The sequence below is a fragment of the Mycetomoellerius zeteki genome, unplaced genomic scaffold (assembly GCF_001594055.1).
Source record: "Mycetomoellerius zeteki isolate Tzet28-1 unplaced genomic scaffold, Tzet1.0 scaffold311, whole genome shotgun sequence".
Lineage (NCBI taxonomy): Eukaryota > Metazoa > Arthropoda > Insecta > Hymenoptera > Formicidae > Mycetomoellerius > Mycetomoellerius zeteki.
Window position 1 is genome coordinate 635015 of NW_017257296.1, and position 17639 is coordinate 652653.

General features: G+C 33.6%; 3 protein-coding genes across 7 annotated transcripts in view; 2 read left to right on the plus strand and 1 right to left on the minus strand.

Annotated features, from left to right (window-relative positions):
• Nucleotides 1-533, plus strand: part of car (vacuolar protein sorting-associated protein 33A) — a 3343-nt gene extending 2810 nt beyond the window's left edge. The window contains exon 8 of the mRNA XM_018451494.1: nt 385-533. Within this exon, the coding sequence (XP_018306996.1) occupies nt 385-473 (89 nt within the window). The 3' untranslated portion in view covers nt 474-533. The remainder of the gene's footprint in view (nt 1-384) is intronic.
• A 632-nt stretch (nt 534-1165) lies between these two features.
• Nucleotides 1166-8927, plus strand: Tao (Serine/threonine-protein kinase Tao). Of its 4 annotated transcripts, XM_018451544.1 has the most exons (13): nt 1166-1321; nt 1463-1722; nt 3879-4312; nt 4425-4773; nt 5113-5288; nt 5419-5581; nt 5716-6065; nt 6325-6570; nt 6672-6899; nt 7133-7372; nt 7598-7855; nt 7951-8207; nt 8329-8927. In XM_018451544.1, the coding sequence occupies exons 3-13, from the start codon at nt 4007-4009 to the stop codon at nt 8447-8449; spliced, it is 2694 nt and encodes an 897-aa protein (XP_018307046.1). In that variant the 5' UTR covers nt 1166-1321; nt 1463-1722; nt 3879-4006; the 3' UTR covers nt 8450-8927. The 4 variants fall into 4 exon arrangements, with proteins under 4 accessions (XP_018307046.1, XP_018307045.1, XP_018307047.1 ...); XM_018451543.1 differs by having other exon boundaries at nt 1166-1722; XM_018451545.1 differs by lacking the exon at nt 1463-1722.
• A 5549-nt stretch (nt 8928-14476) lies between these two features.
• On the minus strand, nt 14477-17360 carry Nipsnap (protein nipsnap). Of its 2 annotated transcripts, XM_018451547.1 has the most exons (6): nt 17283-17360; nt 16973-17173; nt 16624-16806; nt 15447-15615; nt 14979-15246; nt 14477-14876 (listed from the first exon to the last, which is right to left on the minus strand). In XM_018451547.1, exons 2-6 carry the CDS (start codon nt 17056-17058, stop codon nt 14728-14730), a joined length of 855 nt encoding a protein of 284 aa, XP_018307049.1. In that variant the 5' UTR covers nt 17059-17173; nt 17283-17360; the 3' UTR covers nt 14477-14727. The 2 variants fall into 2 exon arrangements, with proteins under 2 accessions (XP_018307049.1, XP_018307050.1); XM_018451548.1 differs by lacking the exon at nt 17283-17360 and having other exon boundaries at nt 16973-17275.
• Between the last annotated feature and the right edge of the window lie 279 nt (nt 17361-17639).

A 17639-nucleotide genomic window follows, 5' to 3' on the forward strand; every position in this document is an offset into this window, starting at 1 on the left:
AAGAAGTTTATTCTTCGCCTATTCAATCAGAGCAACATTTGAGAAATCGTATCGTAGCTGCAGCGAACAGAATATCGCAAGAACAGTGCCTGGCTGCTACAAGAGCCGTGTTTGACAGATGCAATGCTTGTATTGCTGCAAGAGGTGCACATTTCGAACAAAATCTTCATTAAAAAGTTTATAAATAAAATAATTAAAATAATAAATTAAATATATTTTTTTCTTTTTTCGTGATTTCCTGCGAAACAAAGCAAAAAGGAGCATATGTCTATAGGACTTTTTTTCTTAGTTTTTTACTCCTCTACACGCTCCCGAAGTTTTGCCATTTAATTTGGAAACACCCTGTATAACTTACATAATAAACATAATACATTTTTTTTTTAGTAAATGTCGAGTTTGTCGTGGCAACTACGAGATTAATCAATGGCAACACGTTTCTTACGTCTTTGATGGAAGATTTAGAGCGGGTATGAGAAGAGAACTGTTTAAACTAAAAAGTATCGAAATAGGACAGTTAATATTTTTTATGTGATAAAGTAAACTGTAAATATTATAATTTTTTCTTATTTTGTATTCATAAATTTTATACATATAATTTGTAAAAATAAGATCTTTTTTAAAAATCTTATACTTATATAGACGCTAATTGTATTTTGTACATATATATATATGAACACGAAAATAAACTGCTGTAATACATGAGAACGTATAATAAATACTCTTCTTTTTATAAAATCATGATACAATATATGTATAATCCAAAAGTGTTTAAGGTTTTTCCAGATATTAATGAAATTACGAATATCTTTAGTGAACAGGATTTTCTAAATTGCTTATAATTTTATAATTAAATGTTCTCTTGTCATTTTTCTGTAATTTTATAAATTTGTATTTTCATACATAGAATGTATTCCAAACGGGAGAATCGTCGCTTAAATCTTTGAAGCATGCATAGTGAAAAAAAAAATTTTTCTTGGACGATCTCGTCAACAATACAGAAATTTTTAGACCGGTGAAATTACCAAAGATCTCCAAATTATTCGTCAGTCGGTAAATAGGAAACTTCCACTTTTCGTTGAATCGTATCGTGATAAAACAGCACAACGAAAGAGAGACGGCACGAGGCGAGTTAGTTCGCAACGTGACCGTCGTAGAGCGCCACCGCCATCGCGAATGGACGGCTCTCTCGCCTGGTGTGCCGTGTAGTGTGTACGGTGTATACGGTGCAAGTACGGTACGAAGCGGGACGAGCGAAATCGGACGTGAGACGCAGGTGGAGGAATCCTCGCGCACGGTCCTTGCGATCGTCTGTGGATTCGAGGTACGGTGGCCTCGTCGTTGTTCGCTGTCTCGCGGCTCGTTCACTCTCGCGAGAGTGCTCGCGCGCGCGTACGCGAAAAACGAAAGAGAGCGAGAGAGAGAGAAAGAGAGAGAGTATATGTATATGTATATGTGTGTGTAGGTGCGTGCGTGACGTGCGTATCGGCGACGAGCGACGACGACGACGACGACGGCACGACGACGACGAAGCGTGTATTGTTCCGGGGCGCGGTGCGCAACTCTCGCGAATCAACGGCGGGCTCGCCCGAGGATCGCAGGCGTTTAATTATGCCCGCGGGATCGTCGGCCAGGTTCAGGAAAAAGGACTGCTCCGCCTGAAGAGAGTGCGCACGGAGCCTACGAGGCGCATGCTTCCCCGCCCGCTCCCTCGCCATTTTGGAGGTGAATACAATTTTCTCGACCCTTTTTTAGCCCGACCGAGCCCTGCCCTGGCGCCCCAACGGAATTCCCATCCGCCGCGGGTCGCGGCGCGTGAAACCGCGCGATGTCACGCCACCCAGACGGATGGATGGATAGACGGGGACGTGACGGGACCGGCCGTCGTGATGCGCGCGCTATAACGCGTGAGGTGCATGTTTTCGTCTCGTCGTCGACGGCGCAGCGCGTTGCAGCGCTGCACCGCGACGTCCGCGACGCGGTAGGGGGTGCGGCGGAGCGCGAGGAGGACGTGGACGGCGACGGGAAGAGGTGGGGCAGGGGTCCGATCGGGCCGACGAGCGCCGAGGACCCAACCCTCCTTACGCCCGCATTTCTCCACCTCCTGCGAATTCTCTCGTCGTCGCCGTTACCGTCGTCATCGTTATAATCGACGTCGTCGTCTTTGTCATCGCCGTCGTCCGATCTGTCCGCGGACTTTTCTTTTCCTCCGCGAACGAATTTCCCGACGTCGTCGCATCGCCACCGATTTCTCGCGAAAAGGATCGCGAACCCGGAGGTGGCTCGCTCGCGTTTAAGGATATTCCCTCTCGGCGCCGCGCGTCGATAATTCTCTCTCTCTCTCTCTCTCTCTCTCTCGTGCGCGACCTGCCGAATTTTGCCTCCTGCCCCTCTTCCCCTTCCGCCCTCTTTTTCTCTCGTTCCTGATCCGATCCTGTCCACGCGACAGAATTGTCATAGAAACGACGATCTCTGATAGTCTCCTTCTCTCCATCGAGAATCGAGTATCTCTCCTCGATGATAGACACTAAGTGTCAGCCGCTCGATACTGCTCGAGATCACGAGTAACGTGACTAACGCGACAACAATGACGAGAGTGCGGCGGTTCTCGTCGCTCCTACGGGAAGAACGTGCCTATTTCTGTGTCGTTTGAGCCGTTACATGTTTCCTCTTCGTCCTCCCCACCGTCGCGATCGCGAGGGAAATCGCATTTAGATCCTCACTCCCGCGAACGAGATAAAAAACGGAAACGACACGACAACGACCGATGACAAGATTCGGACAATGGGCCGAGCATTAATGTTTGTTGTTGTGCCTCTGCGTTTTCAATGCGCCGCGCTGCCATTCAGTGTATACTCGGTCCTTACGCTCGTAAATCACGCGTAAGGTACATCCGGCTCGGAGGAAGGTGCCTCGACTCTTGATACACGAGCGGAAAATTAGCGGATGCTTTTCTGAGAAACGAACAGTTTCTTCCGAGAAAGTTCTCGGACCCGTGATGAACTCGGAGTTGAAAATTTCATAAAGAATTTAATTGCTTGCAATTAAAATGCTTGCAATTACTTTCGTACAGTGAAATTAGAGAAGTAGGAAAGTAGTGTTTCAAGATAATCTTCGGGTGCAAATCGGTTATAGTGTAAAACTGCAAGGCTTAATCCTTGACATTAAGAAATAAGAATTTGTGGAAATGCAGACATATGAAATCTGTAAGAAGACACAATTAAAATGTTTTGTAATTGAATGATAATCTGATTAATGTAAAGTACACAGATATACTTTATCTGTATAATTATGCAAGAACGATAAATTATTAAGATTTTAAATTGTTAATTTGAGAGTGTTCTTATTTTTACAGTAAAGTTATCGTTCTTAATTAGTGTGTGTGATAAAATTAATGATTTGCAAATACTGGAATGTGTAAATTCCTTATTGAAATTTGAAATAAGAAATAAAAAAATATTGACATATTGAGATATTGACATATTGAGATATTATTAGCTGCGTTAATGTTTTGAAAATACAAAGAAATAAAAAAATTTTATCCTTCATTTGATTGATAGTGATCTTTGTTACATTTTAAATCTGTATTTATCAAAATAATTAGTGTTAAAAAGTAAAAGTTAATAAATACTGATCTTCTTTAGCATAATTTTGTAAAGACTTTTATCTCTGAATGAAATAAGAAATATTTTTATAGCTCTTAATATCTTACATGACAGTTTATGAATTTTTAAATATTTTTTCTAATAATTTTATATTTTCTATATAATCGATTAGATTATGAAATAATATATTATATATAGTAACGCGATATACATTAATTTGTAACTTCAAATTTTATGAGCTTAATGTGTCTAGACTTAAAAACATTTTTTTTATAGAATGTTAAATTTGGGAATGGACTGACAGAGGATTCAATAAAAACAGACGGTTCAGGCAAGGAATCTAAAGATAACAGGGCAAGGTGTCTGGACTAGGCCTCGGGCATCTAATTATCAACAACTCGACTATGCCAGCTGTTGCAAGGCCTGGTAGTTTAAAGGACCCAGAGATTGCCGAATTATTTGAGAAAAATGATCCGGAGAAAATATTTGAGGATTTACGCGAGATCGGGCATGGTAGTTTCGGGGCTGTTTACTATGCACGATGCCTGGTTACCAAAGAAATTGTTGCCATCAAGAAAATGTCTTACCTGGGGAAGCAAACGGTAGAAAAGTGGCAGGACATTTTAAAGGAAATTCGATTTCTTAGGCAACTTAATCATCCTAACACTATAGAGTATAAGGGTTGCTATCTCAGGGACCACACTGCCTGGGTATGTACGATATTTTGTGTCTTTATTCGATCAATTCGATCATGTTTTAAATCCTTCAAACTAGTATTTTCTAAACAATATTAAAGCTGGATCGTTGTGTGCTGTTTTGCAGTTGGTGATGGAATATTGTCTTGGCTCTGCATCAGATATTATTGAGGTACATAAAAGACCACTGAAGGAAGAAGAAATAGCTGCAATATGCGAAGGTGTATTACGCGGCTTGCATTATCTTCACTCCCTTGGGAGAATCCATCGTGATGTGAAAGCTGGAAATATTTTACTTACTGAGAACGGTACAGTGAAATTAGCTGATTTTGGATCTGCGAGTATAAAATGTCCAGCCAATAGCTTTGTAGGGACTCCGTACTGGATGGCGCCAGAAGTTATATTGGCTATGGACGAGGGGCAATATGATGGCAAGGTTGACGTATGGTCATTAGGAATAACATGCATCGAATTAGGTATGTGTAGTTAACGTATTAATTATAATTATGTATAAAAACTTATCACAGCATCAGAGTATGTTGGTACAACGATTTAAAGTAATTATTACCATATAATTTAAATCAATTTGCACAATTATTCAATATCTGCATTTATGATAATTCTTTTATGACTAACAAAGTAGCAATGATTATTCCAATTCGAAAGACATTAATATAATTTTTCAAAGTAAAGTTCTTTAATTTAATTAACATCTCAATTTTTCTGTTTCATCAAAGAAAAATAATTTTATCTATATTCTTATTATTTATTCTAATTTAAACACAAAACTTCGTTATTTATATTATTGATTATAGCGGAAAGAAAGCCACCTTATTTTAATATGAACGCAATGAGCGCCTTGTATCATATTGCACAGAATGACACTCCAACGTTAAATTCGCCAGATTGGACTGATGTTTTTCGACATTTTGTTGAGGTGTGTCTCACAAAAAGTCCAATTGAAAGACCAACATCCGGGAAACTGTTATCAGTGAGTTGTCCTTATGTATATCTGTAGCGATACTTTACATCCGTATATATTTTTTCTTTTTTTTTGTTTCATTATATGTAGTATGTTAGTAGTAGTCTAGTTGTTCTCTTATAGGCTTTCAATTTTACAGCATCAATTTGTCACCAGACCACGTTCTCCTCAAGTTTTGATAGATTTGATACAGAGAACAAAAGCCGCTGTTCGGGAATTAGATAATTTGAATTATCGTAAAATGAAGAAGATCTTGATGATCGATGCATGCGAAACAGAGAGCACAGTTGGTGACGCTGACGGTATGATTATTATTTATCAAATGAAATTCTTATTAAGCTATACGTATATTTTTTATGCTTACACTTTTTCTGAATATGCTAATTAAAAAGTGCTGTACATACTTTTGAATCTTTAAAACTACAATCACTTACAGATACTCCTGATGAACAAACAGGTGGCGATAGTAGCAAAAGCAATTCAATTACCTCAGAACACTCGATTCACTCGATGGGCGTCTCAGCAAGCTCTCAAAGTTCCTCCACCAATAGCCTGCCGCTGCCGAATGCTGATGGTAATGATTATTCTTCGGGATCTGTCAGAAATCGGCATAAGGTCTCAGCAGGTGGTGTCACTGCCAATCTTCTTGAACACGGTGCCAATAATTTTGCAACAATTAGGACAACTTCAATTGTTACGAAACAACAAAAAGAACATATGCAAGAAGAAATGCATGAACAAATGAGTGGATATAAACGAATGAGGAGAGAGCACCAAGGTGCTTTGGTAAGAATTCAAACATTCTAATTAGTAGTATCACGAATCTATACAATCTTTACAAATAATCTTATAATGATTACGATTGATAAATTTCTAAATTTGTATGTTTGAAAGAATTAAAATTTTGATAAATAATTCAATTGACGTTTAAAAAAAATTGTATTTAAATAAACGGATTTTAAATCTCTAAACAATAATTATTAATAATTATGAAAAAATTAAAAAAATTTTTATGTTTATAATGTAATATTTCTTTTATTTATAGGTGAAATTAGAGGAACGTTGTAAAATGGAAATGGAGTCACATAAACAGCTGTTGGATAAAGAGTATGAAACTTTGTTACAACAGTTTAGTAAGGATCTCGAGAAATTGCAACTCAGACATCTACAAGAGTTAGAACGCAAGTTAAAACAAAATCAAAATGCTGAGAAGAAACTTAATAAAGAGATAACAAGTAGACATGAAGCTGACCGTAAAGCTCTGGAAGCTCAACAGAAGAGAGAGTACAAAGTAAGATATCGGCATAAGAAATTTATTGTGATATGTAAAATTTTAATTCATATCTTACACATTTAATTTATATCTTTAAACATATAATTTTATTTATATAGGCCTATAAAGAAAGATGGAAAAAAGAACTTTCTCAGGATGAAGTAACTCCAAAGAGGCAACGAGATGCTACACTTCAAAGTCAGAAAGATAATTTGAGACAGATGGAAGCGCAAGAGGAACAACGGCTTGCGAGGGGACAACGAGAATATTTGGATCTTGAAATTCGAAAATTCCGTAGAAAAAAGTTACTCATCTTCCATAGTTTGGAGCAGGAGCTTCTTCGTGAAGTTCGTATTACTATTGATATTTAAAGATTTTTTTATTATTGAACTCATATATTTTTTTTCTTTAAAATCTTTTCTATATCGCATTTTTTAATTTTAAATATTTCGAATTAACAACTCTTTTCCCATAGTGTTAATTCCGAGATCAAGCTTAGTGATTCTTATTGATATTTTTGTCTTATATAGGATATTTTAAGAATGTGAATTTTATTACATTAAATACATTTATTAAACAGGAATTGAATAAACGGCAACAGCAACTGGAGCAAGCACATGCTATGCTTCTGCGACATCATGAAAAAACGCAAGAATTAGAATATAGACAACAAAGAGCAGTACACGCACTTCGTGAGGATCAAGTACATCGACAGCATTCAACAGAACTTTGTAATCAGCAGGATTATATGCAACGGGCCGAACGTGATCTACGTAAAAAGCATGCGTTAGAACTTAAACAACAACCGAAGAGTCTCAAGGTAAATAACAATATCTAATAATATGAACGTAGATATTGATATTTGTTCTTAAAATGAATGTTTTCAAGTAAAACATTAAAATAGATACTTTAATATTCACTCAATTTTATTTTATTTATATAGAATTAATTTGTGTGAAAAAAATTCTATTGACATATATATTATTTCCAATGTTTTTCTTTGTACATTTTATATTGTATTCACAAATGGAATTTATAATTTTAGCAAAAGGAAATGCAAATTCGTAAACAGTTTAGAGAAACTTGTAAAATACAAACACGACAATATAAAGCGTTGAAAGCTCAAATCCTGCAAACGACTGCTAAGGATGAGCAAAAAGCAGTTATTAAAAAATTAAAGGAAGAACAAAGACGCAAATTAGCACTTTTAGGTGATCAATATGAGCAAAGTATTGCTGAAATGCTTCAAAAGCAAAGTATACGGTTAGACGAGTCACAAGAAGTAGAATGCCATAATCTTAAGGTTCGACAATTGACATTATCATATATTATTGCATATTGTACTATACAACTTCATAATTATACGATATTAATGATAAATTAATATTAATCTTACAGGAAAGGTTAAATTATGAATTAGAAATTCTAATGGCATACCAATCAAAAAATAAGATGCAAGCCGAGGCGCAGAGGAACAGAGAACGTCGTGAATTGGAAGACCGTGTATCCGTCAGACGAGCTTTACTTGAACAAAAAATGGAATTAGAAACTCAGGAATTCCTTCGCGAACGTAGTGAACGTATACGCCTGTTACATGAAAGGCAAGAACGGGAACTACAGCAATTTGATGAGGAAAGTGCAAGAATAGGATTCAGGTACGTTAATAGAAAATAAAATATATAGTATTAAGTTAAATTAAGTTTTTTGCAAGAAATATGCTAAATTTATCAAACGCAACGTTGCATTATTTTTATAGCATTTTTCAAATTATTGCAGTGCTCTGGCGATAGCTGAAGCATCGAAAGAATCTTATCCAGACGATGAAAGCCTTAGTGGCTCCATGTTAAGTCTGGCTCACAGTAATAGCTCCACGTCCTTCCCCCCTAATAGTCTTTAATTTTAATCATATTAGTATACATATACATATATATGTACGTATCTATGTATGTATATGTATATATGTCTGCCTGTAGTAAGTACATGACGAGTCTGCCGACGTATAATAATAATTCAATGACTTACAAATATAACAAGGGTTGGCTCATTGCGTGCATTGAACCGAATCTGAAAGATTTGTTAAGGTTGGGAATGTGTATTGGACTGAAATTGTCATAGGCGCGTAATTTTTAATCGTCCAGATGTATCAACATACTTTGCTAGAAAAGAAAGAGAAAGCTTCATATTGAAGAAGAATTTAGATGCTTTTTGCAACATTGTAATATTTATTAATCGTAACCAAATATTCTGATGCATATAGAGATAAAGGAAAATCTTTCAAACATTAATCTCGTTTCTAATATCCATTAGAGAATCTTCAAATTTATAGGCCAGACGATGTCAGCATAGGGAATAAAAAATTTTATACACACCTATACCACAGAAAAAAATTTAGAGACATTTATTTATTAATATGCTACAAATATAATAAAAATAACAGTACAATAGTTATAATGCTCGAAAATAATATATATTTTATTCTTTTTCCCTTAGATAAATCTGAGATATTTTTCTCAGTGTGGTGTTCTGACTTTTACGTTACTTTCACGATCAAAACTTTAAAGTTTTTCGTGATAATCGAGCATCGCGCGCATTAGTATATTTTTTACGTATTTCCAGATTTTAATTATATATATTCATTTAAAGAGTAATAGTGGAGAATTTGTAAAGTAATATTCTAATAAATTTAGTAAAACTCTTTTTGTTGTATATATATATATATGATATATATATATATATATAAGTGTAAATATCAGCAATCAAACGTGCATTTCTCTAATAGAGGTTTAGATTCAGGATACAACAAGTTATCCATTTATTGCTTTATACTTTTCATCTTATATCAATATAACAAATTTAATTACTAATAAAATTATTGTTGAGAATTAGAAGCAATTGGTATTCACTTTTCAATTCCTTTCAAGTTTCCTGCTGCGTTCGGAAATTCAGGGTATTATCATTTTATCTTTGTTGTTCATTGAATAATGAACAAAGATAAAACGATACCTAGGTATACCCAGGTGAAGTTTCTAAACGCAGCTCTGTAAGATTCTTTAATGTTGTATCTTGGATGTTTCCTAAATATGTAATTTACATAAAATTAATATATTAAAATTATTTATGTGATATATTAATTTGTATCTATTATATGCATTTTTTTTTTGTTTAAGAAAATTTAAATATTCACGTTTTATATAATGAAAGATTCTTGATAATGAAGATGTTACGTTTTTTTATTAATCTAAATATTTTTTACGTTATTATAAAGTAAATTTATTTTCAGTTATAAAGCTAGTTATTTAATGTCTCACATGATTTCCTTTTCACTTCCATGTCTTTATTCATACAGCATTAAACCAGTGGAGTTAAAAGTATTTATATGTTAAATACGATATTTAATGAACAGGAGTAAAATCATGCAGATATTAATTACTTTAAATATAAGACGAATTGATATTATTGATGCATTAACTAAATGTTCTACACGTTTATACTGATAGCTATAACATTTATCTTAATTTGATATGTAAATTCCTCAAAATATTCACTTTTCATAATATTTCAATTGTACCGATTATTTGTGTTTTAAAAGAATAAACGTTCAACAAACGTTTATTCCTCTAAATTGCTTATGAGAGTTTAAAGTATACTTTTTGATTATCGCGCTCCATTATATTTATATTGTATCATATACTCTATAACTGCATTCAAAATTTCATCCAGTACACATCCCAATGTTGTACTTTTACATCAAAATATACATGTTTTGTTTTCTTATTTATTATTTTTTCATATATTTTTATTTTATATGTCACGAAACCATTATACATGTAAAGTCCATATCCATGATTGTGACTGTTATTCCTTCCGATGTTTTGTTACATAACAATTTTCCTAGAAAATCAACGAAAAACAAATATCTCGTTTTGTATTAAATTCAAGAAGTACGTATTAAGAAAGTGTATTTCCATTAACATAACATTTTTAAGCAGGGGTGCTACTATATTATGTAGTTAATATTTAGCAACACATACAGTCCATTTATTTTTGGAATATGAAATGTCAATAAGTTTTATTGTATAAAGCATTTCATTGTTATCATAAAAAATGTAAATTTTTACAATTCAATTAATTTTTTTTTAATATATATTTATAGATACATATGGAGAGCAGTAAAACATGTCACCATGAAATACTTGTAAACGATAGTTGAGAAAGCCAATCAAATACTTGTATTATATATTAATACGTATATATTATATTTAAAAAAAAGAACTAACGTTCTATAATTTTATTTTACGCTTATAACTTGAGATTTTTCACGTAAATTAAAATAAAAATGTTTATTTAGTTTTAGAAGAGATATAAGTAATTATAAAACATTGCGGGGCATGACCAAAAATATTGCATTTTATTTCGTAAGTTGTTCGTTAATTTTTCTTCCCCCATATAACTTATACATTTAAACAAAAATTGAAAGCTTTAAACGACATTCACATAATAAACATTTTGTCATTTGCATTATCAATGGCAACATAGTATATACATTCCAATTTTCATTATATATATATATATAATATATATATTATGTATTTTTTAAAATCTTCGTGAAAATAAAATTTGACGCGAAAATTATACGCGACTAGCATGCATCGAACGAATATCTAAAAGTGTGTTCAATTATAGTGATATGAGTGATTGTAGTGAAACAAACAATACAATTGTTATCATGGTTATATGTTCCAAACTGTACAATACGGAAAACTGTCACAATCAACCGAAATATTTCCCATTATGATATGTAAATACGCATATTATATATAGTAATCGAAATGTAACAATTCATTACGGAAAAGACAGATGACATCCATGTGTGTATGAAGATACATTTTAATTCTTCCTTAGGTTCTTATTAGGGAGAGATGTCCGAAATCAATTACTATAATCAATTTGAAACGTAACAGACTAACAGAGATTGTTCGTGCTAACAAACCGGATTCTAAATTACGTAAAATGTGTGGTTTAGGAAAACTGTTTAGACTAATTTAATATGTTATACAATACGTCTTTCTGTTATTATAAGTAACTAATTAAACAATTGCGATTATTAAAGTTTTAGATTTCAAACCGGCCTTTGTCGAGGAAGGTTCTATATAAAATGAAATTGTTAAGTTTTATATGCACTTTTAATTATAGCACGAGTTATGTCTCTGAGTTAAGTTGTATGTATGTAACAAAAGGATTATTCTCAACTATAGTCTGTGTAATCACTATAACTTGCTGAATACCCAATTTAGGAAATTAATTGTCGATGTTGCTAGATTTTTGTAAATATTTATTCGCTTTACATAGAATTGCGATATGAAATTTTGATTATGATATCTAGTATTTAGTGTAAAAGAGAAAGAGAGAGTGTGCCTAGGTGTGTGTGTGTGTGTGTGTGCGTGCGCGCGTGTGTGTGTGCGCGCGTGTGTGTGTGTGTGTGTGTGCGCGCGCGCGCGCGGCGTGCGTGCGTGCGTGCGTGCGTGCGCGTGCGTGTGTGCGTGTGTGTGCATGTGCGTGTGTACACGGGAGAGAGGGGGGGAGGGGGGAGCGAGCGCGAGAGAGAGAGATTTATAAAATTTTCCAAAAAACGTGTGCGTGGCTAACTTTATCAGTTAACTTTGGAATGTGATAACTGGTAAGCTAGACAATTAATCATAGGCATAGCATATCAAATATCATAGTATCAAATTATGCTTGTGATTATTTGACGAGCTCGTTCTTCACTTACTTCCATTTAAGGTGTGATTTTTGTAATGCTGATGATTTGTATTACGATACAGTTCACTATCATCAGATAGAAACGCAATATTTTTGAGATTGCTGTAATAATTACGATTCCAGTATGAATTATGTCTTCTTTATACATCGGCCAATTACAGGAACATTGTTTTTTTTTGTACATGACGAAACACCGAAGTGAATGTAACTATATATACTTCAATACAATTTCTGGCTTTAATTAAAGATAAATCGTAACTCTTTTTTTTTATTTTCGACATTATTTTTTTAAAGTACACAGAGTAATAAGAATAGGCATAGTCGTGTTTACAAAATAAATACTATAAATACCAAGGAAAGTAGAAAATACTTCAGACCGATCACTAAACAAAAATTTTGTGAGACAAAATAATCTCCCATAGATATGTTTTATAAACATGAAAATATTGATACCTTTTAAAGACAGCCAAATAAAAATTCAATAACTATTTGTGTTATTGTTAATTTGATTAAACAAGGCTAATTATAAGAAAAATACGTGTATTTATAAAATAGCGACAAGTAGAATGATACGTTATTGATATTATTTAAGATCACGTGTGAATGTTACATACATGTAATCTTTGATTTCTGAAGGTACTTTCTATTTTCGATATTATTACACAGATTCTTATAATTTTTCTAGTTTGCTATTATGTAATTAAGGAAAAGATATTACAGTGCGACCTCTCCTTTCCAAAAAAAAAGATAATTATTTAAAAAATGCATCAGCATTGTAAAAACAAGATCCATGTACGCGCGAAGTTTTATAAAATTTATATTGGGTTTATTCTCTAGCAAACCTGAAAATGATTGTTTTTAGTAAAATTGGATCTAATCTCCTTTTCCTCAATATATACCTTCTATAAACTTTATTGGTAATTAAATTGTAACTCATTCTTGCATTTTTTGTTCTTAGACAAAAACATAACTCACACCAATCAGCTTGTATTATATTTCAATGGTAGAATGAGATTCCATGTACATACATAGTGTGGTATATTAAGGCAATTCTCAACATTATCATCTATAACATTTATTCTTTATTCAATTTTGTAATGTGTAAGTATAGGTCTATATTGAAAAATATTAACACGTAAATTTTCAAAACTAATAATGTTATATTTTAAGCGCATTAACTTTTTATTAACTGTAATTAAAGAGAATAATTACATTAAGAATTTTCTGACAATGCTGAAGCATTTTACATCGAATTGAATGTAATTGCCTGAGTGGGTGAGTTAATATTTGTAGTCAATATATGATCATACAACTCATCCATAGCATGAGATAACGTATAATAGACTCTAATATATTCTCCCTACATTTTATTAATATTATTTTATTATTGTTTATTATCTTTATTATTATATTAACACATGAAATGTAAATTTTTATCGAGATAGATATTTTATCATTGAAATACCAATATCTTTCTAATGAATAAATAATCGTGAAATGCATATGAAATGCGAATAATCGAGTCATAAACATTCTTAATAATTATTATACGAATATTCAATTTCATTTTTAAATTTAAGTAATATACACGCATTTTGTAACTAAATCGATTGGGGGAAAAAAATATACGGTGATGCATCATAAATTAAGGTTTAAACCGTTTAAACAGTTGAAACTGTTTAATCACAATATATATTAATAAGATAATAAAAATGAGAAATGTTAGAACTATGAATGCATTTTGATCCAACTTGCCGATCTTTTAAATGACATGTAGATTTTACTGATAATTTGCTTTTTATAAATTCAGATACATCTTTTTTCTACTTATGTTATTATACTGTATTATCTATGCATTTTCGTAATATATCAATTGTAATACGCAAAAATAGAAAAATATGGCAAATAAGAAAGTCGTTAGTAAAATCAAAACGTGTCGTATTGTCTTCCTATTGGATAGTTTGAAATTGATGAATGTAGATGAAAAAAAAAATGCGGAAGAATATAAAGATCATTCCTTTATATCTTTCTCTCTCTATACAGACATAATATGTTGTGATCCAACTGACATTTTGACAAAATGGCATGTTTTATATATAATATTTATATATATTTATATGTTATTATATATATGTATATATACATATACATAAGTATATGTATATACATATACATATAAACAGTCGCTTTTCCTAGTGTATAACATCAAATAGTAACAAACTATTACATTCCTGCCAGTTGTAATACAACAAAAATTTGTAGCTTTTCTCATGCGCGTAAATAGTTCATATACTTAAATCTACACAGTGTATACATGTAACAAATGTTTTTACAATATTACAATCCGTACATATATATTTATAAGAAATAACTGATATAATATACAAATGCATTTGTGTTCGCATCCGTGAAATTTTATTTCGTAGGCGAGAACGAAGTTGGGTTTAATATGCGCGAATGCATTTCTCTTATTAAAGGTACAGTATAAGCGACACACTCGTCCCAACCGGGCGATCTCCAAGCACTCTCACGCGTTTCTTTACGTGATTGAAGATCCTTGTAACCTGAGAAATAAAAACAAATATGCGATATGTATGAAGATGAACGAGCATAATGTATGTACATAAAACAAACGTAATATAAACAATATGTGGTTTCACACTTACACCAAATATGATGAACATTGTACAATCTACCAATTTGCGAGAAGTAACCAGCAAACGGTTCATCATTGTTGCGTCTATAATTAATAGCTTTAGCCCAATTGTTTCCCCATTCTATCATCGTGCCTGGTTGCAAACTATAACTACGTATTTCATATTTGTTTGGCCCTTTCCTTTTTGTCAGCGGCGGCCAATAACTGAACGCCAATAGATATTGCAAATGACGTGATCTTAAGTAATTCCCACGTTCCGTTTGAAGTCGTTGATAAGACTGAAAATTAGGTTTTAGTCATCAATGTTCATTGAAACTGATCTGTTCTTTTCAGCTGAACTTCTTGCACTATTTATTTTTTTTCTTTTTCTCTCATTGAAGAGAAAAAGACAGATGAACAATGCAAAAAATTTAGCTGAAAAAAAAACAGACCTATGTCTCTGGTATCTTTTCTTTGTATATTACAAAATATTTCGTACCTCATCTTTGGAAAGCACAGCCTGTGTATGATCTATACGTTCGTAACCACCTGTGTACTGCCATAAATGTAAGGCCTGATCCAAGTCTCCTACTTCCACTGTCCACGAACCCACTAATTCGCAATTCAAATCAGATTTTTTTGAGTGTATCAGATTAACGTGTTCCTCACTGGAATGGTATAAAAAAAATAAGGAGAAATGTACATGAAAACATTTAGCATCGCAAGCTTATTTAAAGTTTAACAGGTTTAATATTATATCAATTTATCGATAATCTACTATAAACCCACAAAAGTTATAAAACAAGTACATATAAATTATATTCTGATGATACCAATTAAATATATAATACTGTATGAGAAAGAAAGTTTTAACTATATTTTAAAGATCACATATTGCGATATTATAAAGGCTAATGTGTTTTTTGCTTTTACCTCTTGTCTTTTCTTTGCAACTATTTTATCGACAGTCATGTGTTTCTTTCCAAATAGAATACAAAGTCACAAGATCAAGAAAACATCAAGTTGAAGTCATTTTAGGGAAAAACATAATGTCATTCGAGACACTTTTGGTGACGATTTTGATGAATTCTTGATACAATAATTTTGAAGTGATCTTTTGATCAAAAGCAGCTGACTGATATTCATAGTCAGATCTTATATTCAAGACCGTCTTAAGTACAGTCTTAAGAAGTCATGAACCAATCAGAGGGCCGCATTAACAACTTAAGGCATTATTTAAGACAGTTTTAAAATAAAAACCGACTATGAATCATTACCGTATCAAGAATTCATCACAAAATCATTGTCAAAAATATATCGAAAGACATCACTATGATTCTTTCTAAAATTACTTCAACTTGATGTCACCTTGATCTCATTACGATTTTATGTGTTCTACCATTCTACCCGAATTGTTTTTTTTTGAAATTCAACTTTTGTCTTTTAAAACGAATAAACAGGAGAAGCAAAAAGGCAAGAGGTAAAAATCAAGAAATATGAGAAGCAAAGAGCACGCTATAGATTAGCCTTAAAGCCTAGCAAACTACTAATCATAAACTAAATTGGAAGCATTGCATGCTGCTAAAGACAGGTCAATTGCAGGCCTATTGCATCGAATTTATAGGTCAGTGAACCATCACGCACTCGGATGCAAGGTCACAAAGATGTCGACTCACTAGTTGGCCAAGTATTTGTCAATTGAATCTGGCCGTATGTTTTGAGTGTGCAGTGCGTAAATGACCTCCTTGTCGGAGAGCATTCGCGAATGCGACTCTTTCGTAGGTTCGATCTTCCTCACCAGGAGTTTGCTCAGCCATCCCTCACTGATGTCGCAGCGGATCGACGATCTCGTTAGAAACCTATGAATTGATATAGCTGTTAGTCAACCCGAGCAGCGGGTCCGTCACGGTTACGGACTCTCACGTACAGATTGCTATCGCACTAAGAGGAAAGAAAGAAGTTAAAGAAATTGAAAAAATAATAACGGCGATCGCGTTCCGCACGAGTTCGCTTAATTGCGCTTACCGTGCAGCTACGAGTAACGGCAGGTTCCCGTTGCCGGCGAGCGCGCTCGTCGCGGTACGAAACTCTCTCCTCAAAACGGCAGCCATTTCCTACTGGATCCCCACACACGAATCTCCCCGTCGTCCTTCACCCGGTTGTGCTCGCGATCCAGCTCCGGGAGTCCGAGAGATTGGCGGTGGGACTCGCGGCGCTCCCGATACTCTGTGGAAAATTACCAATTCGCTCGGTCGGTTTATTTATATTCGTAATCTCCATATGCGACACTTCCCGTTTTCTCTCTATCTATACGAGAAAAGCGAGACTTACTTACCGTCATTGAGATCGAGATGCGCGTAAATGCTCCAAATGCGTATCGCGACGAACGTTGATAAACACTTGGCCACGATTGGCGGAACACATCGTACGCAAGCGCGTACGGCTTTAATTACACTGAAAAAAGTTTTGTTCATTTTTGGTGAATGAATGATCGTTAATCAATGTCCGATTTAATGTAGTTAATTCATTGATACAAGAACTGGATTCATTTATATTACAACTATATATTCATTCTTGCAATGAATTCTAGGAATAGTTTTATAATCTAAATCATTATGAGAATTCATTGGACCGATTTTCATTATTTTTTCATAATACAATGAATATTTTATTGTATTTACGTATAGTTTTG

Coding starts and splice junctions, on each gene's coding strand:
- Nipsnap (XM_018451547.1), bottom strand. CDS start 17,058: ATGGCTGCCGTTTTGAGGAGAGAGTTTCGTACCGCGACGAGCGCGCTC. Junction 16,807..16,972: donor CCGTTACTCGTAGCTGCACG/GTAAGCGCAATT, acceptor ATCAATTCATAG/GTTTCTAACGAGATCGTCGA. Junction 15,247..15,446: donor CTGTGCTTTCCAAAGATGAG/GTACGAAATATT, acceptor CCTAATTTTCAG/TCTTATCAACGACTTCAAAC.
- Tao (XM_018451543.1), top strand. CDS start 4,007: ATGCCAGCTGTTGCAAGGCCTGGTAGTTTAAAGGACCCAGAGATTGCC. Junction 5,289..5,418: donor CATCCGGGAAACTGTTATCA/GTGAGTTGTCCT, acceptor TCAATTTTACAG/CATCAATTTGTCACCAGACC. Junction 7,373..7,597: donor AACAACCGAAGAGTCTCAAG/GTAAATAACAAT, acceptor TTATAATTTTAG/CAAAAGGAAATGCAAATTCG.